Here is a 27666-nt window from a genome sequence, read left to right on the forward strand (position 1 = left end):
CCACTTACCCGATTGGCGATGGTGATGGCTCTGTGAGTAGCCTCGGACTCCAACTGACAAGAAAAAATCACATTTTTACAATGTTGCACGTAATTAATACTAATTTGCATTTAAAGCTACAACAAAACAAAACCTTTTCCAGTAACAGTATGATGACTCCCACAGCAAAACAGGCCTGGACTCACATACTGCCAACATTATGGACATATTGTAACGATCATGGACGAATAGGCTCCGCAGCCCTTGGCTAATGGGTCGGACCCTGTAGTCGACTGGTTAACGTTGTCGTCCGCGATGCGGGAAATCTGGAATAGGGCGTCGCTGGCCGGACCGTCACAGCCAGGGATCCCATTTCTGACACCAATGTAGCGAATTCGGAGGGCAGCCCGGCCGGACCGTCACAGCCAGGGCGCGAACTCGGATTTCCCGCATTGCGGGTGACAAAGTTAACCAGTTGACTAAAGGGTCCGACCCGTTAGCCAAGGGCCAACGAGCCTATTCATCCGTGATCGCTACAATATACGTATTACCAACATTATGAGCAGTAAACTCACATATAACTAATATTATGAGCAGTAAACTCACACATTCCTAACGTAGTGAACAGTAACCTCATGTATTACCAACGTTATCCCCAGCAAATTCATATATTACAAACATTAGGAGCAGTAAATTCATATACTAGCAAAGTTATAAGCTGTAAACTCACATATTACTAATTTAATGCACAGTAAACTCATATATTACCAACGTTATGACCAGTAACCTCACATATTACCAATGTTATGAACGGTAAACTCATATATTACCAATGTTATGAACAGTAAACTCATATATTACCAATGTTATGAGCAGTAAACTCATATATTACCAATGTTATGAGCGGTAAACTCATATATTACCAATGTTATGAACAGTAAACTCACATATTACCAATGTTATGAACAGTAAACTCATATATTACCAATGTTATGAACAGTAAACTCACATATTACCAATGTTATGAGCAGTAACCTCACATATTACCAACGTTATGAGCAGTAACCTCACATATTACCAATGTTATGAGCGGTAAACTCATATATTACCAATGTTATGAACGGTAAACTCATATATTACCAATGTTATGAGCGGTAAACTCATATATTACCAATGTTATGAACAGTAAACTCATATATTACCAATGTTATGAACAGTAAACTCATATATTACCAATGTTATGAGCGGTAAACTCATATATTACCAATGTTATGAACGGTAAACTCATATATTACCAATGTTATGAACAGTAAACTCATATATTACCAATGTTATGAACGGTAAACTCATATATTACCAATGTTATGAACAGTAAACTCATATATTACCAATGTTATGAGCGGTAAACTCATATATTACCAATGTTATGAGAAGTAAACTCATATATTACCAATGTTATGAGCAGTAAACTCATATATTACCAATGTTATGAGCGGTAAACTCATATATTACCAATGTTATGAACAGTAAACTCACATATTACCAATGTTATGAGCGGTAAACTCATATATTACCAATGTTATGAACAGTAAACTCATATATTACCAATGTTATGAACAGTAAACTCATATATTACCAATGTTATGAACAGTAAACTCATATATTACCAATGTTATGAGCGGTAAACTCATATATTACCAATGTTATGAACAGTAAACTCACATATTACCAATGTTATGAGCAGTAAACTCATATATTACCAATGTTATGAGCGGTAAACTCATATATTACCAATGTTATGAACAGTAAACTCATATATTACCAATGTTATGAGCAGTAAACTCATATATTACCAATGTTATGAGCGGTAAACTCATATATTACCAATGTTATGAACAGTAAACTCATATATTACCAATGTTATGAGCAGTAAACTTTTACAAGCATCCTTGTAAACAATCAAGAAATCAAAGCAGGTGTAAATGAACCTCCTCTGGTCTGCTGATCTCAATACCCTCAGGTCCACTGATGCCCAAATCCAGAGCCTCTCTGGCCCCCTGAGAAGACAACACACACACACACACACACACACACACACACACACACACACACACACACACACACACACACACACACACACACACACACACACACACACACACACACACACACACACACACACGTTAATACAGGCAATGCAAATATTAATTCAGCACCTTCCAACCTAGTGAATATGACTATCACTTCAGTAGGTTTCCTGTTTTCCCTTTATCAATGAGTTTTGCACACACACACACACACACACACACACACACACACACACACACACACACACACACACGTATATATGTATTACATGTGTACGTATGTGTGCATCTTAACTCCTGGAGTGATTCTGAATTGCTGGTTCATCTAGAATAGAGTAAGTATCATCTTTCTAGCTTAACAAGCTGCTACTATGTAGTCTTATTCCAGCTGCGTGAGTATTAGTCCTTTTCTCTATACATCTGCTGCTGGTTCCTGGTGGGAAGTAGTGGGATCTTATTCTAGCTGTAGCTGTCTTATTCTATTTTATTTTTTTAATTTGTCACCTAGTGTGTCCTTAAATATTTCTTGTTGCCTAGCTGTTTTGACTTAGGTATCCTTTTAGATTATAAATATATTCCTTGGTAACTTGCTGTTTGCAGTTTTAATACTATTGTGTGAGGTTTGATAGAGTTTTACATAAGTGACCAGTTTCTGGGCAATAGGCCTATTTTCAGTGTACCTCTTTGGCCAATTGGGTGTTAAGTGGTCAGGGTGTGGCCTGCACTCCTGGCAGCCAATTAGCAATCAGTGTTCTTTAAATCACTGCTGCTACTTGGCAGGCAAACAAGCCAAGGGCAAACAGGTCTAAGTTGAAGGAAGGCTAGAGTGAACAAAGGCAAGTGCGACTTTTTCAAGCCAAGACTTCGTCAAGCACGGACTGCTATTTTTAGATCCGGTCAGTCATCTGTATTTTGTGTACCTAGTATAGACTATGTGTTTCCTTCACATTCCTGTCCTTTCCTCTTCCCGGGGCTGGCATAGACGTTGGGTCACTCCTAGGCGCGGTGACCCAACCAATCTCATCTATCCCACTCTCTTCATGCACGTTGAGCAAGCGGTGATGGGAGGGCTCTGGAATTGCCAGTCTGCGGTGCCGAAAGCTGAGTTTATCTCAGGCTGCGCATCCTACGCATCCCTCAACTTTCTTGTTCTAACTGAGACCTGGATCATGCCAGAAAACACTACCACACCCGCAGCTCTGTCTGATGTGTACTCTTTTTCTCACACTCCCAGAGCTGGGAGGCGGGGTGGTGGTACTGGCCTGCTAATCTCCCTGAAATGGAAATACTCTCTTGTTTCCATTCCACAATTTTCTCCGCCCTCTTTTGAGTTTCATGCTGTTACTGTCTCTTATCCAGTCAAACTCACCATCGTGGTTGTGTACCGCCCACCAGGCCCCCTTGGTGAGTTTCTGGAGGAACTTGACACACTTGTCTCGCACTTCCCCGTTGATGACTCTGCACTTATCCTTCTCAGTGACTTCAATGTCCACACTAACAAGCTAGATCCTCTTCTCTCTTTCCTCTCCTCCTTTGGCCTTCACCACTCACCCTCTCCCCCTACCCACAAGGCTGGCAACCAGCTGGACCTTATCTTTACTAGACACTGTCCTATTTCCAATCTCTCTGTTACTCCCCTCCAGCTCTCTGACCACTATTACATCTCCTACTCTCTCTCCCTATCTTCAACCCCCTCAGCCCCTTCCACAACCCACATGGTTTCCACCCATAGACACCTCCGCTCTCCCTCCGCCACTGATCTTTCCTCTTCTCTTACCTCTATCCTCCCTATACCTGAATCTTTCTCTCTCCTACCCCCTGACACTGCTACTGATCTTCTCTCTACCCTCTCCTCTGCTCTGGACAATCTCTGTCCCCTCACCCCCAGGCCTGCACGCCCAACTCCACCTGCCCCTTGGCTGTCCGACTCAGTATGTACTGACAGACAGAGCCTAAGAGTGGCAGAGCACAAATGGAGAAAAGGCAAACTCCCAGAGGATCTTCTCAACTTCCAATCCCTTCTTTCTACTTTCTCCTCCTCCCAGCTAAGGCTGCCTTCTATCACTCTAAAATCCTATCTTCTGCCTCTAATCCTAAGAAACTCTTTGAAACCTTCTCTACACTTCTTCAACCCCCACCTCCTCCTCCTACTTCCTCCTTTCTTCTTGATGACTTCGCTAACTTCTTTGACAAGAAGGTAAACGACAACAGATCCTCCTTTTCTCACCACCCGGTTAGTGCTGCTTGCACTATCCCACCCTCCCTTCTACCCTTTCTTTCCAAAACTTTCGAACGTGCTGTCTTTAACTAACTTTCTTTGTGCCTCCACCAGAACAACCTCCTGGACCCCAACCAGTCTGGGTTCAAGGTGGGTCACTCGACAGAGACGGCCCTCCTTGCAGTGACAGAATCGCTGCACTCTGCGAGAGCAAACTCTCTCTCCTCTGTCCTGATACTCCTGGACCTGTCAGCTGCGTTCGACACAGTGAACCACCAGATCCTCCTCTCTACCCTCGAGGGGCTTGGTGTCACAGGCTCTGCACTCTCAATGTTTGCATCCTATCTGACGGGTCGCTCCTACCAGTTAACATGGGGGGGATCTGTGTCGAAGCCTCGCAGACTGACTACAGGCATTCCACAGGGTTCGGTTCTGGGTCATCTCCTTTTCTCCCTGTACACGACATCCCTGGGTTCTGTTATTTGCTCGCATGACTTCTCTTACCATTGTTATGCTGATGACACCCAGCTGATCTTGCCCTTTCCTCCCTCTGACACACAAATAGAGACACGCATTGCTGCGTGCTTGTCTGACATCTCGGGAGTGGATGGTGACACACCACCTGAAGCTCAATCTGGGCAAGACAGAGCTGATGTTCCTCCCGGGGAAAGGTTGCCCACATCGGGACCTGGCCATCACCATTGACAACACCGTGGTGACACCAACTCGGACTGTGCGGAATCTGGGTGTGATCCTGGACAACCAACTGTCGTTTGCTGCAAAAGTTGCATCGGTTGCTCGCTCCTGCAGATTTCTCCTCTATAACATCAGGAGGATTCGCCCATTCCTCACTGACAACACAGCACAGGTGCTCATCCAGGCTCTGGTCATCTCGCGGCCGGACTACGGCAACTCCCTCCTTGCTGGCGTCCCGGTGTCGGCCATCAGACCTTTGGAGCTTGTTCAGAAAGCTGCAGCTCGTCTGGTGTTCAACCGCCCTAAGTTCTCCCACACAACTCCCCTTCTCATGTCCCTACACTGGCTCCCAGTAGCTGCTCGCATCCACTTTAAGACTCTGGTGCTAGCCTACAGGGCAGTGAAAGGAACAGCTCCTTCCTATCTCCAGGCCATGGTCAAGCCCTACACCCCCGCCCGACCACTTCGCTCTGCTGCCTCGGGACACCTGGTTGCCCCGTCGCTCAGAGGCCCCTGGTGCTGATCGACCCGGTCACGGCTCTTTTCTGTCCTGGCCCCACAGTGGTGGAATGAACTCCCCACTGATGTCAGGACAGCGGAGTCGCTGCCCATCTTTCGGTGCAGGTTGAAAACTCACCTCTTCAAGAACTACTACCCTGTTACTTGTTCTTGCCACTTACTGTATTCACTCACTTAAAAAACAAACAAGAAAAAAAATCTCTTTCTTGCGCTTTTACTGTAGCACTGGTTTTGCTCTTAGATGCTTGTTTAGATGCACTTATGACCTCTGATGACTAGTAGTTCTCCTGATCTCCTGCATTAAATGCTGCACTTGCTGTCACTTTGGATAAAAGCATCTGTAATGACTGTAATGTAATGTATATACATATATATACGCATATGTGTGTGTGCATACATACATATATATATATATATATATATATACACACACATATGTTTATATATAATATCCGCGATATAGCATAATATTGTTTCCTACTTGTGTCACTTGTTGTAGGACCCCGCAGTGTTTTTCACCAGCAGATGCGCTAAAAATTACAGATAGTAATGTTTTGAAAATCTTTACTGTATATACTTAAAGGTTCCTGTGTGTGTGTGTGTGTGTGTGTGTCTTTCCATAGACACACATACCTCTGCCACCAGCCCGCCGTTCTCGGCGTGCACGCGTGCAATGGCGCCGATGTCCTTGCAGGTCTGCAGGGTCTGGTAGAGCTCTGAGTCCTTCAGCATCATCATGTCTTTGTAGGCCATGAACATCTGGAAGGAGTTGACCCCATGCTCCCTCACCAGGGTCTCCATCTCATTACGCACCTGACGGCCAGAAGGAAAAGGTCAAGGGTTAGAGCTGAGTTGGTGTCGGAGCCAGTACCTGGGGATTTACCACAAGTTGTGATGTTGGTAAAGGAGTGAGAGGGTCTGTGTACTGGCCAGGAAATGAGAGACAGAAAGGAGGTGGTGTATGTGTGTTTGTGTTTGAACATTACATATGTGTGTTTTATGGGGCATGAAATGAGCCTTCATAGCAGTCGGCTGCAGATCAGGTTCCACTGCCATGGCTTAACACCATGAACCCTCAGACAGGTGTTTAGAAAAGCTCCTGAACTCACAAAAGACAGTAAACCAAACGATGTGGTCTTAAAACGAAAACATTTCTGCTACAGGAAGAGTGTGTAAAGACCAAGGCAACCTTGTAAACCAGGTTAGGTTGGTTGTAAACCAGGTTAGGTTGGTCGACCTGGCAGAAAGGACAGGGATTAATCAGTATGTGGTACGAAACCAATGGTAGTCATCCTTTGAACAGAGCAAAGTTTAGTTTGTGAGAAATGAGCATTAGCTAGCTATGTTAATGCATTAGCATTAGCTAGCTATGTTAATGCATTAGCATTAGCTAACTATGTGATTATTAATGCTGGTGTATGTCAGGGGTGTGAAACCGTGCTCTGAAAATCAAAAGCAATGTCTTTTGATTCCTTATATGTGCATTTATACTGTAGGATGACAGCAGAATAGTAATAGTCATAATAGTGTCTGTGGTGTTACTACACTGCTCAAAAAAATAAAGGGAACACATAAGCAATGCAATGTAGCTCCAAGTCAATCACACTTTTGAGATATCAACCTGTCCAGTTAGGAAGCAACACTGACTTGTGAATCAATTTCACCTGTTGGTAAATTGTCTAATTTCCACCAGGTGGAAATTAGACAATTTGCAAGACAACCCCTATAACAGGAATGGATTTGCAGGTGGTGGCCACAGACCATTTGCCTGCCCTCATCTTTTCTGGCCGATCTTTGGTTAGTTTTTCATTTTGCTAGTGCCCTCACCACTAGAGGTGGCATGAGGCGGTATCTGCAACCTACAGAAGTTGCTCAGGTAGTGCAGCTCATCCAGGATGGCACATCAATGCGTGCTGTGGCAAGAAGATGTGATGTGTCTCCCAGCACAGTGTCCAGAGCATGGAGGAGGTACCAGGAGACAGGCCAGTACACCAGGAGACGTGGAGGGGGCCGCAGAAGGACAACAACCCCGCAGCAGGACCGCTATCTGGTCCTTTGTGCAAGGAGGAACAGGAGGAGCACTGCCGGAGCCCTACAAAACGACCTTCAACAGGCCACTAATGTGCAGGTTTCTGCTCAAACAGTGAGAAACAGAATGCATGAGGATGGTATGAGGGCCCGACGTCCACAATTGGGGCCTGTGCTCACAGCCCAACACCGTGCAGCCCGATTGACCTTTGCCAGAGAACATCTTGGTTGGCAGATTCGCCATTGGCGCCCTGTGCTCTTCACAGATGAGAGCAGGTTCACACTGAACACATGTGACAGACGTGAGAGAGTCTGGAGACGCTGTGGAGAACGTTCTGCTGCCTGCAACATCCTCCAGCATGACCGGTTTGGTGGTGGGTCAGTGATGGTCTGGGGAGGCATATCCTTGGAGGGCCGCACAGACCTCTACGTGCTAGCCAGAGGTACCATGACTGCCATTAGGTACCGGGATGAGATCCTCAGACCCCTTGTCAGACCATATGCTGGTGCAGTGGGCCCTGGGTTCCTGCTCATGCATGACAATGCTCGTCCTCATGTGGCCAGAGTGTGTCAGCAGTTTCTGTATGTCGAGGGCATTGATGCTATGGACCGGCCTGCACGTTCACCAGACCTGAATCCAATCGAGCACCTCTGGGAGATCATGTCTCGTACCATCCGCCAACGCCATGTCGCACCACAGACTGTCCAGGAGTTGACCGATGCCCTGATCCAGGTCTGGGAGGAGATCCCTCAGGAGACCGTCCGTCGTCTCATCAGGAGCATGCCCAGACGTTGTAGGGAGTGCATACAGGCACGTGGAGGCCACACACACTACTGAGCCTCATTTTGAATCGTCTTGAAGAATTTCCACAGAAGTTGGATCAGCCTATGTTCTCATTTTCCACTTTGATTTTGAGTATGATTCTGAATCCAGACCTTAATGGGCTAATGATTTTGATTTCCATTGATCATTCTTAGGTTATTTTGCTCTAAACACATTCCTCTGTCTAATAAATAAAGATTTTCAGCTGAAATATTTCATTCATCGAGGTCTATATTGTGTTTTTAGGTGTTCCCTTTATTCTTTTGAGCAGTGTATTTCCTCCCCCCCCTTTTTCTCCCCAATTGTACTTGGCCAATTACCCCACTCTTTCAGTCTGTCCCGGTCTCTGCTCCACCCCCTCTGCCGATCCGGGGAGGGCTGCAGACTACCACATGCCTCCTCCCATACATGTGGAGTCACCACCTGCTTCTTTTCACCAGACAGTGAGGAGTTTCACTGGGGGGACGTAGCGCGTGGGAGGATCACGCTATTCCCCCCGGTTCCCCCTCCCCCCCAAACAGGCGCCCCGACCGGCCAGACGAGGCGCTAGTGCAGCGACCAGGTATCATGCCCACATCCGGCTTCCCACCCGCAGACACGGCCAGTTGTGTCTGTAGGGACGCCCGACCCAGCCGGAGGCAACACGGGGACTGGAAAGGGCAATCCCTGTGGCGGTAAGCAAGGCAATAGACTGCTACGCTGCCCGGACGCCGCCTGGTGTAAAGATCTTAATGTGATCCTTACTGTAATGGTTTAATCCCATCTAAATGGCAGTGGATTATTTTGACAGGAAGTAAGAGAGCTAGATCAGTGTTCCACGGAGAACTAACCTTTAGGAAGCCACAGTGTCATGACAACATCCTGTCCGTCCCCCACCTCAAATGTTTCCCAGTGTATTATAGTGTTACTGTATCCTAGTGTTACTGTCTTATAGTGTTACTGTATCATAGCGTTAAATGTATCCTAGTGTTACTGTATCCTAGTGTTACTGTCTTACAGTGTTGCTGTATTAGAGTGTTAATGTATTATGTTACTGTCTTATCGTGTTATAGTGTTACTGTATCATAGTGTTGCTGTGTTATAGTGTTACTTTGTTATAGTGTTAATGTGTCCTAGTGTTAATGTATCATAGTGTTACTGTATCCGAGTGTTAATGTATCATAGTGTTAAATGTATCATAGTGTTACTGTATCATAGTGTTAATGTATCATAGTGTTATTGTATCATAGTGTTAAATGTATCATAGTGTTACTGTATCATAGTGTTAATGTGTTATACTGTTAATGTATTCTAGTGTTACTGTATCATAGTGTTACTGTGTCATAGTGTTACTGTGTTATAGTGTTTATGTATTCTAGTGTTACTGTATTGTAGTGTTGCTGTATCATAGTGTTACTGTGTTATAGTGTTAATGTATCATAGTGTTGCTGTATCATAGTGTTACTGTGTTATAGTGTTAATGTATCATAGTGTTGCTGTATCATAGTGTTAATGTATCATAGTGTTACTGTATTAGAGTGTTACTGTGTTATAGCGTTAATGTATCATAGTGTTTCTGTATCATAGTGCTAATGTATCATAGTGTTAATGTATTCTAGTGTTACTGTATTGTAGTGTTACTGTATCATAGTGTTACTGTGTTACAGTGTCAATGTATTCGAGTGTTACTGTATCATAGTGTTACTGTATCACGGTGTTACTGTGTCATAGTGTAAATGTATCATAGTGTTAATGTATCATAGTGTTGCTGTGTTATAGTGTTACTGTGTAACTGTATCATAGTGTTACTGTATCATAGTGTTAATGTATCATAGTGTTACTGTATCATAGTGTTACTGTGTTATAGTGTTACTGTGTAACTGTATCATAGTGTTACTGTGTCATAGTGTTACTGTGTTATAGTGTTACTGTATCATAGTGTTACTGTGTCATAGTGTTACTGTGTTATAGTGTTACTGTATTCTAGTGTTACTGTGTTATAGTGTTACTGTGTCATAGTGCTACTGTATCATAGTGTTACTGTGTTATAGTGTTACTGTGTTATAGTGTTAATGTATCATAGTGTTTCTGTATCATAGTGCTAATGTATCATAGTGTTAATGTATTCTAGTGTTACTGTATTGTAGTGTTACTGTATCATAGTGTTACTGTGTTACATTGTCAATGTATTCGAGTGTTACTGTATCATAGTGTTACTGTATCACGGTGTTACTGTGTCATAGTGTAAATGTATCATAGTGTTAATGTATCATAGTGTTGCTGTGTTATAGTGTTACTGTGTAACTGTATCATAGTGTTACTGTATCATAGTGTTAATGTATCATAGTGTTACTGTATCATAGTGTTACTGTGTTATAGTGTTACTGTGTAACTGTATCATAGTGTTACTGTGTCATAGTGTTACTGTGTTATAGTGTTACTGTATCATAGTGTTACTGTGTCATAGTGTTACTGTGTTATAGTGTTATTGTATTCTAGTGTTACTGTGTTATAGTGTTACTGTGTCATAGTGCTACTGTGTTATAGTGTTACTGTATCATAGTGTTACTGTGTCATAGTGTTACTGTGTTATAGTGTTACTGTATCATAGTGTTACTGTGTCATAGTGTTACTGTGTTATAGTGTTACTGTATCATAGTGTTATTGTATCATAGTGTTACTGTATCATCGTGTTACTGTGTCATAGTGTTACTGTGTTATAGTGTTTATGTATTCTAGTGTTACTGTATTGTAGTGTTGCTGTATCATAGTGTTACTGTGTTATAGTGTTAATGTATCATAGTGTTACTGTGTTATAGTGTTAATGTATCATAGTGTTACTGTGTTATAGTGTTTATGTATTCTAGAGTTACTGTATTGTAGTGTTGCTGTATCATAGTGTTACTGTGTTATAGTGTTAATGTATCATAGTGTTACTGTGTCATAGTGTTACTGTGTTATAGTGTTACTGTGTTATAGTGTTACTGTGTTATAGTGTTAATGTATTCTAGTGTTACTGTGTTATAGTGTTACTGTGTTATAGTGTTGCTGTATCATAGTGTTACTGTGTTATAGTGTTACTGTGTAACTGTATCATAGTGTTACTGTGTTATAGTGTTAATGTATCATAGTGTTACTGTGTTATAGTGTTACTGTGTTATAGTGTTGCTGTATCATAGTGTTACTGTGTTATAGTGTTACTGTGTAACTGTGTCATAGTGTTACTATGTCATAGTGTTACTGTGTCATAGTGTTACTGTGTTACTGTGTCATAGTGTTACTGTGTCATAGTGTTACTGTGTTATAGTGTTACTGTGTTATAGTGTTACTGTGTTATAGTGTTAATGTATTCTAGTGTTACTGTGTTATAGTGTTACTGTGTTATAGTGTTACTGTGTAACTGCATCATAGTGTTACTGTGTTATAGTGTAACTGTATCATAGTGTTACTGTGTTATAGTGTTGCTGTATCATAGTGTTACTGTGTTATAGTGTTACTGTGTAACTGTATCATAGTGTTACTGTGTCATAGTGTTACTGTGTCATAGTGTTACTGTGTTATAGTGTTACTGTGTTATAGTGTTACTGTGTTATAGTGTTAATGTATTCTAGTGTTACTGTGTTATAGTGTTACTGTGTTATAGTGTTACTGTGTAACTGCATCATAGTGTTACTGTGTTATAGTGTAACTGTATCATAGTGTTACTGTGTTATAGTGTTGCTGTATCATAGTGTTACTGTGTTATAGTGTTACTGTGTAACTGTATCATAGTGTTATTGTGTTATAGTGTTGCTGTATCATAGTGTTACTGTGTTATAGTGTTACTGTGTAACTGTATCATAGTGTTACTGTGTTATAGTGTTGCTGTATCATAGTGTTACTGTGTTATAGTGTTAATGTATCATAGTGTTACTGTGTTATAGTGTTTATGTATTCTAGTGTTACTGTATTGTAGTGTTGCTGTATCATAGTGTTACTGTGTTATAGTGTTAATGTATCATAGTGTTACTGTATTGTAGTGTTGCTGTATCATAGTGTTACTGTGTTATAGTGTTAATGTATTCTAGTGTTACTGTGTTATAGTGTTGCTGTATCATAGTGTTACTGTGTTATAGTGTTGCTGTATCATAGTGTTAAGAAAAGTGTTATGATCACCTCTCTTCCAGAAAATTAGACAAACGATGAAACATTGTCTGCACACCACAGCGCTGGAGAGATGAAGGGCGGAGCTGGTGGGTGTGGCCTGGGGACCCCGCCTCTGCCTACTGGTCCACGGCAGGCGTCCCCCTGGTGTCTGGGACGTTTCATTCAGGTCATGGTACTTGTAGCTCATGGAAAAGGAAAGGCTTGGGGCTATGTGAGTATTTATTAACTCAGAATCAGACTAGTGTAGTAAAAGATGTGTACATTTACTCCACATGCACTACGAGTACTCGTGTGCACTGCTGGGTATATGTCGTCGTCATGATGATGATGATGATGATGACATCTTCAGTCGTCTGTAGGCATGGCCGATGGACCGATGTCCAGGACCCGTAGACAGACCTCTCCGTCTGAGTGGAGAGGTCTGTATACCGGTCATGTCCATCGGCCCATCCTACAAGTCTGGTCAACTCCATCACAGCCCAACCAGAATACTTACTTTTTTGGTGGTGGTGGTGGTGGTGGTGGTGGGGGGGTGGGGTGGGGTGGGGGGGTGGGGTTCATGACCCGGAGTGTAAAAGGGATATCACTTATAATCTGTTGTTGAGAATGAGGAGGACACCATCATTAACTGCACCGCAGTTATGATTTGAATTTCAAGAAGACCGATGTGAATATTTATTACACCTTTTAATCCAACAGCACTTCCTAAGTGTGTGTCTGTTGTGTGGTGTGTGCTTGTGTACTTGGCATGTGAGTTTGCAGAGAGCAGAAGCTGGAAGTTGCTGTGACCGTGTTTTCACCTCAGGCCGGTCTCACCTTGGGGCCCCACCAGGTCACTCCCACGTGCAGAGCGTAGTCACTGCAGCACTTGGCGTCGGCCAACGAACGGCACTTCTCATAGGCGTCCAGCAGGGAGCAGTGTTGTTCAGGCAGGACCAGGGACACCACCATGGTAGTACCGCCCATCAGAGCGGCCTGGCAAGGAGGACACACACACACACACGCACACACGCACACACACACACACACACACACACACACACACACACACACACACAGGACAGAGAGAAAGAAAGAAAAAGAGAAGAGGTAGGGAGAGAGGGAGGAGGAGAGAGGGAAGAGGAGAGAGGGAGGAGGAGAGAGGGCAGAGGAGAGAGGGAAGAGGAGAGAGGGCAGAGGAGAGAGGGCAGAGGAGAGAGGGCAGAGGAGAGAAGGCAGAGGAGAGAGGGCAGAGGAGAGAGGGAAGAGGAGAGAGGGAAGAGGAGAGAGGGAAGAGGAGAGAGGGAAGAGGAGAGAGGGAAGAGGAGAGAGGGAAGAGGAGAGAGGGCAGAGGAGAGAAGGCAGAGGAGAGAGGGCAGAGGAGAGAGGGAGGAGGAGAGAGGGAAGAGGAGAGAGGGCAGAGGAGAGAAGGCAGAGGAGAGAGGGCAGAGGAGAGAGGGAGGAGGAGAGAGGGAGGAGGAGAGAGGGAAGAGGAGAGAGGGAAGTTATACTGGAGTGTTAGTGCATCCCTGGTCAGAATGACTCACATTATAGTCATGCTGTTGACTAGACAGGCCTGCGGTATGAAGGTATCAAATGTTAGTCTGCACCACGGATGCAGAGGTACACTGGGCACCTGGACAAGTTCACCGTGCACATTAATATATAAGGAAAACTGCATCTTCAGTACCATGCTGAACATGTGATCAACTGTACTTTATCAGTGTGTATGACCAGAACATCACCAACATACCTCCTCCATATGACCAGAACATCACCAACATACCTCCTCCATATGACCAGAACATCACCAACATACCTCCTCCATATGACCAGAACATCACCAACATACCTCCTCCATATGACCAGAACATCACCAACATACCTCCTCCATATGACCAGAACATCACCAACATACCTCCTCCATATGACCAGAACATCACCAACATACCTCCTCCATATGACCAGAACATCACCAACATACCTCCTCCATATGACCAGAACATCACCAACATACCTCCTCCATATGACCAGAACATCACCAACATACCTCCTCCATATGACCAGAACATCACCAACATACCTCCTCCATATGACCAGAACATCACCAACATACCTCCTCCATATGACCAGAACATCACCAACATACCTCCTCCATATGACCAGAACATCACCAACATACCTCTTCCATATGACCAGAACATCACCAACATACCTCCTCCATATGACCAGAACATCACCAACATACCTCCTCCATATGACCAGAACATCACCAACATACCTCCTCCATATGACCAGAACATCACCAACATACCTCCTCCATATGACCAGAACATCACCAACATACCTCCTCCATATGACCAGAACATCACCAACATACCTCCTCCATATGACTAAACCGGTACCGCTGCAGCTCAACTGGCTCTTCATCATCTAAACCAGTCCCGCTGCAGCTCAACTGGCTCTTCATCATCTAAACCAGTCCCGCTGCAGCTCAACTGGCTCTTCATCATCTAAACCAGTCCCGCTGCAGCTCAACTGGCTCTTCATCATCTAAACCGGTCCCGCTGCAGCTCAACTGGCTCTTCATCATCTGAACGAGTGTCCTGTACGAAGGCCAGCTGAACTGTTTTCGTTCTAAACACAATACGTTTCTTTACAGTACCAACTGTACAGATGTGTGTGTCTGCATGCCAGTACTACACGGTAAGCCTCCATCAGAGTACTACCTGTATGTGTAAAGCTGTGTGTGTCTGCATGCCAGTACTACACGGTAAGCCTCCATCAGAGTACTACCTGTATGTGTAAAGCTGTGTGTGTCTGCATGCCAGTACTACACGGTAAGCCTCCATCAGAGTACTACCTGTATGTGTAAAGCTGTGTGTGTCTGCATGCCAGTACTACACGGTAAGCCTCCATCAGAGTACTACCTGTATGTGTAAAGCTGTGTGTGTCTGCATGCCAGTACTACACGGTAAGCCTCCATCAGAGTACTACCTGTATGTGTAAAGCTGTGTGTGTCTGCATGCCAGTACTACACGGTAAGCCTCCATCAGAGTACTACCTGTATGTGTAAAGCTGTGTGTGTCTGCATGCCAGTACTACACGGTAAGCCTCCATCAGAGTACTACCTGTATGTGTAAAGATGTGTGTGTCTGCATGCCAGTACTACACGGTAAGCCTCCATCAGAGTACTACCTGCCTCTGTCCTATACTAGGCTTCATCACATCAGTACAGCTGTAGAATCATAACGAGGCAAGAGACGAGCGCCGCACGTTTTCAGCTCCTTTCTTTTCATCCCACTTCTTCATCACCCTCAGCACCGTACTACACTCAGCAACAATCATTAGGCTACTGCGCCCTCTGGTGGCGTGGTGGTATTGCAATGCATGAACAATGAATGAACCGACTACACAACATATGCCCCCTCTCTTAAGAAGCTTACCCGTACATGAAAATACCATGTCCCATGTCACAGACATGAGTAGTACAATAACTCAAGTGCTATCAGCATCAACACAACTTCCCACAATAGAAATGTTACAATAACCATGAACCACAATAACCATGAACCACAGTTCCACCGTAATATTACTGTAAATAAAATATAGCAGGAAATCTTGAACCTGTAATCCCCAAAATGTTAATCAGTGTAACATAGGCACTTTCAATCACAAGGAACTAACATCACAGTGACCTGGTATCAATCAAAATCAGTGCAAAACAAACATTTCTTTTTTTTCCTTAGTCACAGCGTTGTTGTTTTTTTCACATTTTAGTATCAACAGTATTTCTTTTCCCCATTTTCACATCCACTTATTCTCTCCTCATTTCTCACCGTCCATTGGACTAACTAGTGTTCATAGTCCTTCAGCCAAGCAGGCTCCTTTCTTACTCTCACAGGTCTGTCCATGACCCCAGTGCCAACTGGTTGTTGGGGCGGCTCAGGTTGTCGGGCCGACTCCGGCACTGGAGCAGGGTTGGCAACAGGCTCTGGATCGGATTCCCTGTTTGTTCCGCTTTCAGGGACCAGAGAGAGGTGGGCAGCGTTCCATGCACGCCCATCCTCTAGCACATAAGCACTCGAACCAGCTTTGCGTATCACTCGGGTAGGTCTCTGAAACTTAGACAGTCCCTTTTTCACCTGGAAAGGTTTCCTCACTCTGACTAAGCTTCCCTCTTTGATCTTAGGCCCACGTGCTCCCCTTTTCTTGTCAGTGTAGGTTTTCGATGCCTCCTGTTTGGCAGCGACCCGACTGCGTAGTTGTTCCTCCGACAGTGGGTCAGGTTTTCGTGCAGGGCCAATGTTCACTTTGGTTCGCATCAGTCGGTTGTACATGAGTTCATACGGTGACACCCCGGTGGTGCCATGTGGGGTAGCACGGTAGGTGGACAAGAAATCCTGTACGTATGGCTTCCATGGCCTTCTCTCCTGCTCGGCAGAGAGTAGTGTTTCTTTGAGAACGCGGTTCCAGCGCTCCACGGCTCCATTCGCTTGTGGATAGTAAAGAGACACTCTACTGTGTTTAATGTCTCTCGCTGCAAGGTAGTCTGCCAACTCGGTAGAGGTGAATTGTGTTCCATTGTCACTCACCAGTTCGATAGGATTTCCAAACCGGGAGAACACAGCAGACAGGAAGGCAGTGATTGCAGCGGTAGTGATAGTTGAAGTGAAAGCGACCTCTGGCCACTTTGTGTAGTAGTCAGTCAGCGTCACAGCAAAGCGACAGTCCCAAGTAGCTGACTCGAACGGTCCCACTATGTCTATCCCCACTTTCTGCCATGGGGCATCCGGGAGTGGGATGGGCTGGAGAGGAGCAGAATGCGTCTTGGCACTTTTATCATTCATCTGGCACGATCCACATGAGCAAATAGTCTCCTGCACACACGTGTCCATACCGGGCCACCAGTATAAGTCCCGCAGCCTCTGTTTGGTGCGGACCACCCCTTGGTGTGTCTCGTGTGCCAAGTCCACCAGCTGCTTCCGTAGGGCAACTGGCACAAGTCGTCGGTGAGGCCCCCTGTAAATAATCACATCCTGTATTGACAGTTCATTTCTCGTGGCGAAGTATGGTTTGAGCTCGTCTGGTAGGGACTTAGCTGTCTAAGGCCAGCCCCTGTTTATCTGTGCTCTAAGAGCTGCGAGCTCAGGGCACGCCTCACATGCCTCCGTAAAGTCTTTTACTGAAAGAGCTTTCAGTTCTGTGTCCAACAGAGCAACAAGCTCCGGCTCGGTCACTGGCTCTGTATCCTCGTCTGCAGGGAGGGGCAACCGGGAAAAGCAGTCGGCCGCCTGGTTTTGTGAGCCAGGACGGTACTCCACGTCGTATGTAAAGCACAGTCGTCTCGCAGACCAACGCGCAATACGCATCCCTGCGCGGCCCAGGCCTTTTGTTGCAAGTAGTGTGGTCGAAGCCTGGTGGTCCGTGCGTAGTGTAAACCTAGTACCCCATAAGAAGGTCCTCCATTTTTCAGCGGCCCACACGCAGGCCAACGCCTCCTTTTCAACAATGGAGTACTTGCGTTCAGCGGGGTTAAGTGTGCGTGAGGCACATGCAACTGTACGTTCTGTCCCATCCGGGTGTAGTTGTGTCAGTACGGCCCCCAAGCCATAATCGGATGCGTCCGTAGACACGTAGGTGGGGAGGCTGGGGTCGAAGACGGACAGCGCTGGGCTGTTTACAATACGGTCCTTCACCGCCTCGAAGCTCTCCTGACCTGCTGAAGTCCACTGAAATGTGTCCTCACGCAGACATGCTCGCATAGGCTCCACGAGCGACGCGTAGTTGTTTACGAACTTCTGGTACCATGCCGTGAGCCCTAGAAATGAGCGAAGTGTTGTAGCATCACTTGGCACTGGAGCCTCTGTAATGGCTCTGACGTGCTCGGTGAGTGGCTGCAGGCCCTGGGCAGAGATCCTGTGCCCAAGGAACCGCAGGCTGGACCGGTTAAACTGGCATTTTTCCTCATTTAATTGGAGGCCGGCGCCCCTGATAGCGGCGAGCACCTCCTGCAGGTTGCAGTCGTGGTCCTCCTTGACCTTGTCATACACTATGACATCGTCCAAGTAGTACTGGACCCCCTTGAGGCCTTTAAGTACGAGCGACATCATCTTGGAGAACGCACTTGGGGCGGAGCACAGCCCGTATGGGACCCGTTTGAACCTGAAAAGTCCGTCGTGCGTTATGAATGCGGTTAAGTCCCGGCTTTCTGGCGCTAAAAGGACTTGATGATATGCGTTTGCGAGATCTATGGAAGAATATACAGTAGCACCGCTCATCTCGGAGAACAAGTCATTCATGTGTGGAAGTGGGTAACTGTCCATCACTATAGCCTTGTTAGGCTCACGTAAGTCAACGCACAGTCTCACCGCAACGTTCTTCCGTCGCGTGACCACGATGGGTGAAACCCATGGAGATGCATCAATCCTCTCTATCACGTCCATTTCTAACAGTCTCTCAAGTTCTGTGGAGACAGCTTGTCTCACGGAGAGGGGAAGTCTCCTCAGCTTCTGTTGGACGGGCTGTACTGCTTCATTGCCCTCCTTCACTTTAAGACGGTGGACAAAACCCTCGGCTAAGCCGAGTTTCACTGGTCCAGTTTTAACCTCTGTCACTGGAGCCGCAGTTGAGAGCACAGTATTATTTACTATAGAAAGTCTCAGTGCCCTGAATAAGTCCATCCCCAAGACAGCGGTACCTGTCTTTTTCACAATGTATAGCGTAGCCGGAACTGTAGTATCTTCGTGCTGCACTGTAGCAGATAGACAGCCCAATACTGGGATGTCTGACTTTGTATATGACACTAACTTAACCTCTGGTTCTGTCAGGGGCACATCGCTGAAATGCTCTCTGTAGACGGGTTCAGGAATGATGGACACAGCGGCGCCCGTATCCACCACTAGCGCTACTGGGCAAGAAGTTGACTTGGCATTAATAGTCACTTCACATGATATTTTCCGAGCTGGTTGGGTTGCATTAATTCCCAGCACTTGCACAACAACTTCACCTACTTTTTTGGTAGACTTTTCACCTGGCCTTTCAGAAGATTTACAAACTTTGGCAAAATGACCTACTTTATTGCATTTCCGACAAGTCATCTTCAGGGCAGGGCAGTCTGGAGCATTTGCAAGATGAGTAGACGACCCACACCTAAAACAACATCTGTCCTGTCTTGGAGTGGCGTTTGCAGGCTCTGCAGAGCGGTTGTATTTCCCTTTATTTTTGAATGGACGTTTAGGCTTCGCCGTCACAGCTTGCACGGGACCCTGGGACTCTGAACCTAGCGTGCGCGCATACCCGATGGCAGCTTCCGCCTGGCATGCAATCTGGAGTGTTTCTTCAAGTGTCAAATTTGCATCTGCTTGTCCTAGCAGTCTCTCGCGTATCTTTGCACAATGGATATGCTCGATGATCTGGTCACGTATCATTTCGTCTCTACTGTTGTCAAACCCACATGTTGTGGCAAGCTCGCGCAGCGCGGCAACGTCCTCTGTAATGGACTCCTGCGGTCTCTGTATTCTCTGTCTGAACTTATGACGTTCCACCACAACATTTATGGCTGGGTTGAAGGGTGCACGCAGTGCCATCGTCGCTTCTTTGTAAGTCCTACCTGCATCTGCAAGTGTATAAAACACACGCTGGCCCTCTGTACCCAGATCATGTAAAAGAAGTGCACGTAACCTCGTGTCTGGCCGGTCATCACCATCCGCATCAATGGCTAGCAGATAGTTCTCGAACATCCTAGCCCACATGTCGGACGGAATTGTAGGTTGTCCGGCACACGGCAGAAATAAAGCAGGTACGGGCACAGCTGCAGTCGCCATTTCTCTTCGCCAATTTGTCCTATACTAGACTTTATCACATTAGTATAGCTGTAAAATAATAACGAGGCAAGAGACGAGCACCGTACGTTTTCAACTCCCTTCTTCTCATCTCACTTCTTCATCACCCTCAGCACCGTACTACACTCAGCAACAATCATTAGGCTACTGCGCACTCTGGTGGCGTGCTGGTATTGCAATGCATGAACAATGAATGAACCGACTACACAACAGCCTCCATCAGAGTACTACCTGTATGTGTAAAGATGTGTGTGTCTGCATGCCAATACTAAACGGTAAGCCCCCATCAGAGTACTACCTGTATGTGCAAAGATGTGTGTAAGCCTCCATCAGAGTACTACGTGTATGTGTAAAGATGTGTGTGTCTGCATGCCAATACTACACGGTAAGCCTCCATCAGAGTACTACCTGTATGTGTAAAGATGTGTGTAAGCCTCCATCAGAGTACTCCCTGTATGTGTAAAGATGTGTGTAAGCCTCCATCAGAGTACTACGTGTATGTGTAAAACGAAAGCATTATCTTGACGACATCCTGTGCCAGCAGCCGGCCGCCAGACTCGGCGTGGGCACAGACAGGACAGACAGCTGCCATGATAAAGCCGCTGAGGACTCGATGGTCCGGAGACAGACGACATCATATACTACTGTCACCTGCCCACACTGGGCAACACTGGAGCAGCACCTTTCTGTGATGTCCATCTATGGAGTGGACATTATAGTCTTGCTAGCAGTCCTGCATCTGGACTGTTTGCATGTGGCCACCCTGCACGTCTCACTGTCTGTTCTGCCGTCTGTCTGTCTGTCTGTCTGTCTGTCTGTCTGTCTGTCTGTCTGTCTGTCTGTCTGTGTGTGTGTGTGTGTGTGTGTGTGTGTGTGTGTGTGTGTGTGTGTGTGTGTGTGTGTGTGTGTGTGTGTGTGTGTGTGTGTCTGCGTGAAGGTACTGTCACAGAGACGGTTCACCCTCCAGACAGGCCTCAGACAAGGCCGGCACCTCTGTGAGCCTGACTGACTTCCCCACCAACCAGCCGGCGCTTAGATTCCCTGTTACCATAGAAACGAGACCGAATCTACCACTACATCAGCATCCGTGGTCACGTGAGCAGGGTGCAGGTATTCATATGCATGTGGAGGTTACTATCATCACTCATGTTGTGTGTGTGTTAGGGCTAGGGTTAGATTCCCTAACCCTAACCCTAGCCCTAGCCCTAGGGGTTAGGGTTAGGGTTAGGGTTAGGGAATCTAACCCTAACCCTTAGGGCTAGGGTTAGGGTTAGGGTTAGATTCCCTAACCCTAACCCTAGCCCTAACCCTAGCCCTAGGGGTTAGGGTTAGGGTTAGGGTTAGGGAATCTAACCCTAACCCTAACCCTAGCCCTAAGGGTTAGGGTTAGATTCCCTAACCCTAACCCTAACCCAACTCCACAGGGAGTTGCAGAGATCAGAGGAACACAGACACAGCTGACAGTTACTTCTCCCCCCCCCCTCCCCCCCAACTGTATCCGGCGAATTACCCCACTCTTCCGAGCCGTCCCGGTCTCTGCTCCACCCCCTCTGCTGATCCTGGGAGGCCTGCAGACTACCACATGCCTCCTCCCATACATGTGGAGTCACCAGCCGCTTCTTTTCACCTGACAGTGAGGAGTTTCACCAGGGGGATGTGGCCCAGCCCCCCCCCCCCCGAACAGTCACCCCGACCGACAAGAGGAGGCGCTAGTGCAATGACCAGGACACATACCCACATCTGGCTTCCCACCCGCAGACACGGCCAATTGTGTCTGTAGGGACGCCCGACCAAGCCGGAGGCAACACGGGGACTCGAACCACCGATCCCCATGTTGGTAGGCAACAGAATAGACTGCCAAACTACCTGGATGCTGCCAGTTTGATGTTGGATTGTCTGGTTGTGGGATTGTCTGTCTGTTTATATAGTGTTGATAAAATGTACTGGTAGTCTGCAGGACTGACAACACTGCATGTCTGTGTAGCCAGACTGCAGACAGACAGACAGACAGACAGACAGACAGACAGACAGACAGACAGACAGACAGCAGACAGACAACGTGACAGCAGACAGACAGACAGACAGACAGACAGACAGACAGACAACGTGACAGACAGACAGACAGCAGACAGCCAGACAGCAGACAGACAACGTGACAGCAGACAGACAGACAGACAGCAGACAGCCAGACAGCAGACAGACAATGTGACAGCAGACAGACAGACAGACAGACAGACAGACAACGTGACAGCAGACAGACAGACAGCAGACAGACAGACAGACAGACAGACAGACAGACAGACAGACAGACAGACAACGTGACAGCAGACAGACAGACAGACAGACAGACAAACAGACAACGTGACAGCAGACAGACAGCAGACAGACAGACAGACAGACAGACAGCAGACTGACAGCAGAGTGACAGCAGACTGACAGACAGCAGACAGACAGACAGACAGCAGACAGCAGACAGACAGACAGCAGACAGCAGACAGACAGCAGACAGACAGGCAGACAGCAGACTGACAGCAGAGTGACAGCAGACTGACAGACAGCAGACAGACAGACAGACAGCAGACAGCAGACAGACAGACAGCAGACAGCAGACAGACAGCAGACAGACAGACAGACAGACAGACAGACAGACAGACAGACAGACAGACAGACAGCAGACAGACAGCAGACAGACAGGCAGACAGCAGACTGACAGCAGAGTGACAGCAGACTGACAGACAGCAGACAGACAGACAGACAGCAGACAGCAGACAGACAGACAGCAGACAGACGGACAGCAGACAGACGGACAGACAGACAGACAGACAGACAGACAGCAGACAGACAGACAGACAGACAGCAGACAGACAGACAGCAGACAGCAGACAGATGGACAGACAGACAGACAGCAGACAGACAGCAGGGGGGAGGGCGGGATGTGAATGAATACCGGGTGCAGACACAGTCAGTCCTGTGCTGTGCACAGCAAGTGTGTTGTGAGGCTAACAGCCTTGTTTTTATCTGCAAGGCAGGAAGGACACATACCCACATCCGGCTTCCCACCCGCACACACCGCCAGTTGTGTCTGGAGGGACGCCCGACCAAGCCAGAGGTAACACGGGGATTCGAACCGGCGATCCCCGTGTTGGTAGGCAACGGAACAGACCACTACACCACCCAGATGCCCCAGTGTATACCACTCTTGCTGGTAATCGATCTTTTAATTATGCTGCACTCAATTAGTCCAATTGTCCAAAAGAATGACTGCTATTATTTTGGACCTTAACGTGACGAGGACTCAAGGCCTCATGATGTGCCGCCTGCAGCCCGGACTGCCGTGCAACTTCCACCGCTTTCCTCACATTGCTTCCTCTCCCACCCACAGAAGCTCTGACCCACTTACCATGTGTCTGGCTCACAAAGCCCGTCTGTACTGACCCACTCTGCAGCACATTTGGGTGGTGACCCACAACCCCGCCCCACCCCACCCCAACGAAATGAAGCGCCCACCCCATTAAAGACCCCTCACCCCTCCTGTGAATATAATCCTGCAGGAAGGACAGACTGCATGGTTGTGCCCCCTACCGTCTCCCAGTGGAAGAGAAGGTGTGAGTGTTCATGTACACACATGTACACACGTGTGTGTGTGTGTGTGTGTGTGGGGGGGGGTCGTTAAATGCATAAAGGAGGGAGAAATTGAGACGAGAGATTTTATTGATTTTCAAAAAGGTACATTTATTCCAAATACGTTAGAGTGCAACAGCTTATAGCCAAACACAACTAGCCCCTTCTATCGCAGCTCATACCAAAGCCGCTTTCAGGGGGAGCACAACCCTGAGTACTCCCAACAAGTATTCGGAAAACACAAAATTCCAAAATAAAATAGTCCAACATAACAAACACAACATCACCTCAGGGGGGTTGCAGCAACAAAACATCCTGTCCTTAGACCCTCGCATGGAATGAGGAACGACTCCCTAAAACACCCTTTAACAGGGAGAAAGAGTACACACCCCAATTCCAGTGAAGTTGGGACGTTGTGTAAAAGGTGAATAAAACCACAACACAATGATGTGCAAATCCTTCCCCACCTACACGCAATAGAATACACGAAGAAGAAGAAGAAGAAGACCAGACATTCATGCTGAAACTGATCCACTTTACTGCCAAGATTCCCTCGTTTGGAATGTGATGCCTGCAACACGTCGCACAAACTGCCCAGCCACACCCCAGAAAACTGCCCCACCACACCCCAGAAAACTGCCCCACACACCCCAGAAAACTGCCCCGCCACACCCCAGAAAACTGCCCTGCCACACCCCAGAAAACTGTCCTGCCACACCCCAGAAAACTGCCCTGCCACACCCCAGAAAACTGCCCAGCCACACCCCAGAAAACTGCCCCACACACCCCAGAAAACTGCCCCGCCACACCCCAGAAAACTGCCCCACACTACCCAGAAAACTGCCCCACACACCCCAGAAAACTGCCCCGCCACACCCCAGAAAACTGCCCCACACACCCCAGAAAACTGCCCTGCCACACCCCAGAAAACTGCCCCGCCACACCCCAGAAAACTGCCCCTCACCCCAGAATTTGAAGTTGCAAAATGCTTTGCAATACACATGTATATTTGTCATGCTAATAAAAGCACATTTGAATTTGAATTTCAGAAAGACAGAGTTGGGAAAGAGAGTGGGAGACAGAGAGAGAATTGGGAGAGAGACAGAGAGAGAGCGCAAGAGACAGAGAGAGAGACAGAGAGAGAGTAGGGAGAGACAGACACAGAGAAACAGAGACAGAGAGACAGAGAGAGGATGTGTTCTGTGAATGTGAAGCTACCAGTGTTAGAGGAATTATTGTGAACACATCCCATCAGCCCTTCTTATTCATCACATTACAGCTGCTTGTCCAAACCCCGCTCATCCCTATCCCCTGTCTCTACCATGTACTGAGACAGGCAGTATACAAGTTCCTATGCTGTCCCTACAATGTACTGAGACAGGCAGTATACAAGTTCCTATGCTGTCCCTACCATGGACTGAGACAGGCAGTATACAAGTTCCTATGCTGTCCCTACCATGTACTGAGACAGGCAGTATACAAGTTCCTATGCTGTCCCTACCATGTACTGAGAAAGGCAGTATACAAGTTCCTATGCTGTCCCTACCATGGACTGAGACAGGCAGTATACAAGTTCCTATGCTGTCCCTACCATGTACTGAAACAGGCAGTATACAAGTTCCTATGCTGTCCCTACCATGGACTGAGACAGGCAGTATACAAGTTCCTATGCTGTCCCTACCATGTACTGAGACAGGCAGTATACAAGTCTCACATCTTAAGTGTGTCAGAGCTAGTATGCTGTCCCTACCATGTACTAAAACAGGCAGTATACAAGTTCCTATGCTGTCCCTACCATGGACTGAGACAGGCAGTATACAAGTTCCTATGCTGTCCCTACCATGTACTGAAACAGGCAGTATACAAGTTCCTATGCTGTCCCTACCATGTACTGAGACAGGCAGTATACAAGTTCCTATGCTGTCCCTACCAGGTACTGAGACAGGCAGTATACAAGTTCCTATACTGTCCCTACCATGTACTGAGACAGGCAGTATACAAGTTCCTATGCTGTCCCTACCATGGACTGAGACAGGCAGTATACAAGTTCCTATGCTGTCCCTACCATGTACTGAGACAGGCAGTATACAAGTCTCACATCTTAAGTGTGTCATAGCTAGTATGCTGTCCCTACCATGTACTAAAACAGGCAGTATACAAGTTCCTATGCTGTCCCTACCATGGACTGAGACAGGCAGTATACAAGTTCCTATGCTGTCCCTACCATGTACTGAAACAGTCAGTATACAAGTTCCTATGCTGTCCCTACCATGTACTGAGACAGGCAGTATACAAGTTCCTATACTGTCCCTACCATGTACTGAGACAGGCAGTATACAAGTTCCTATGCTGTCCCTACCATGTACTGAGACAGGCAATATACAAGTTCCTATGTTGTCCCTACCATGTACTGAGACAGGCAGTATACAAGTTCCTATGCTGTCCCTACCATGGACTGAGACAGCCAGTATACAAGTTCCTATGCTGTCCCTACCATGTACTGAAACAGGCAGTATACAAGTTCCTATGCTGTCCCTACCATGGACTGAGACAGGCAGTATACAAGTTCCAATGCTGTCCCTACCATGTACTGAAACAGGCAGTATACAAGTTCCTATGCTGTCCCTACCATGGACTGAGACAGGCAGTATACAAGTTCCTATGCCGTCCCTACCATGTACTGAGACAGTCAGTATACAAGTCTCACATCTTAAGTGTGTCGCAGCTAGTATGATGTCCCTACCATGTACTGAGTCAGGCAGTATACAAGTTCCTATGCTGTCCCTACCATGGACTGAGGCAGGCAGTATACAAGTTCCTATGCTGTCCCTACCATGTACTGAGACAGGCAGTATACAAGTTCCTATACTGTCCCTACCATGTACTGAGACAGGCAGTATACAAGTTCCTATGCTGTCCCTACCATGTACTGAAACAGGCAGTATACAAGTTCCTATACTGTCCCTACCATGTACTGAGACAGGCAGTATACAAGTTCCTATGCTGTCCCTACCATGTACTGAAACAGGCAGTATACAAGTTCCTATACTGTCTCTACCATGTACTGAGACAGGCAGTATACAAGTTCCTATGCTGTCTCTACCATGTACTGAGACAGGCAGTATACAAGTTCCTATGCTGTCCCTACCATGTACTGAGACAGGCAGTATACAAGTTCCTATGCTGTCCCTACCATGGACTGAGACAGGCAGTATACAAGTTCCTATGCTGTCCCTACCAGGTACTGAGACAGGCAGTATACAAGTTCCTATACTGTCCCTACCATGTACTGAGACAGGCAGTATACAAGTTCCTATGCTGTCCCTACCAGACAGGCAGACAGCAGACTGACAGCAGAGTGACAGCAGACTGACAGACAGCAGACAGACAGACAGACAGCAGACAGCAGACAGACAGACAGCAGACAGCAGACAGACAGCAGACAGACAGACAGACAGACAGACAGACAGACAGACAGACAGACAGACAGCAGACAGACAGCAGACAGACAGGCAGACAGCAGACTGACAGCAGAGTGACAGCAGACTGACAGACAGCAGACAGACAGACAGACAGCAGACAGCAGACAGACAGACAGCAGACAGACGGACAGCAGACAGACGGACAGACAGACAGACAGACAGACAGACAGCAGACAGACAGACAGACAGACAGCAGACAGACAGACAGCAGACAGCAGACAGATGGACAGACAGACAGACAGCAGACAGACAGCAGGGGGGAGGG

General features: G+C 46.8%; 1 protein-coding gene across 1 annotated transcript in view; it reads right to left on the reverse strand.

Moving 5' to 3' along the window:
* The window catches only part of LOC130124777 (dihydropyrimidinase-related protein 5-like), a 107417-nt gene that overhangs the window by 41069 nt on the left and 38682 nt on the right, over positions 1-27666 (reverse strand). The window contains exons 3-6 of the mRNA XM_056294126.1: positions 13292-13450; positions 6133-6312; positions 1968-2036; positions 9-53 (exon numbers count right to left, since the gene is read on the reverse strand). Of these exons, the coding sequence (XP_056150101.1) occupies positions 9-53; positions 1968-2036; positions 6133-6312; positions 13292-13450 (453 nt within the window). The remainder of the gene's footprint in view (positions 1-8; positions 54-1967; positions 2037-6132; positions 6313-13291; positions 13451-27666) is intronic.

The sequence above is a fragment of the Lampris incognitus genome, chromosome 15, assembly GCF_029633865.1.
Source record: "Lampris incognitus isolate fLamInc1 chromosome 15, fLamInc1.hap2, whole genome shotgun sequence".
In the NCBI taxonomy this organism is placed as follows: Eukaryota; Metazoa; Chordata; class Actinopteri; order Lampriformes; family Lampridae; genus Lampris; species Lampris incognitus.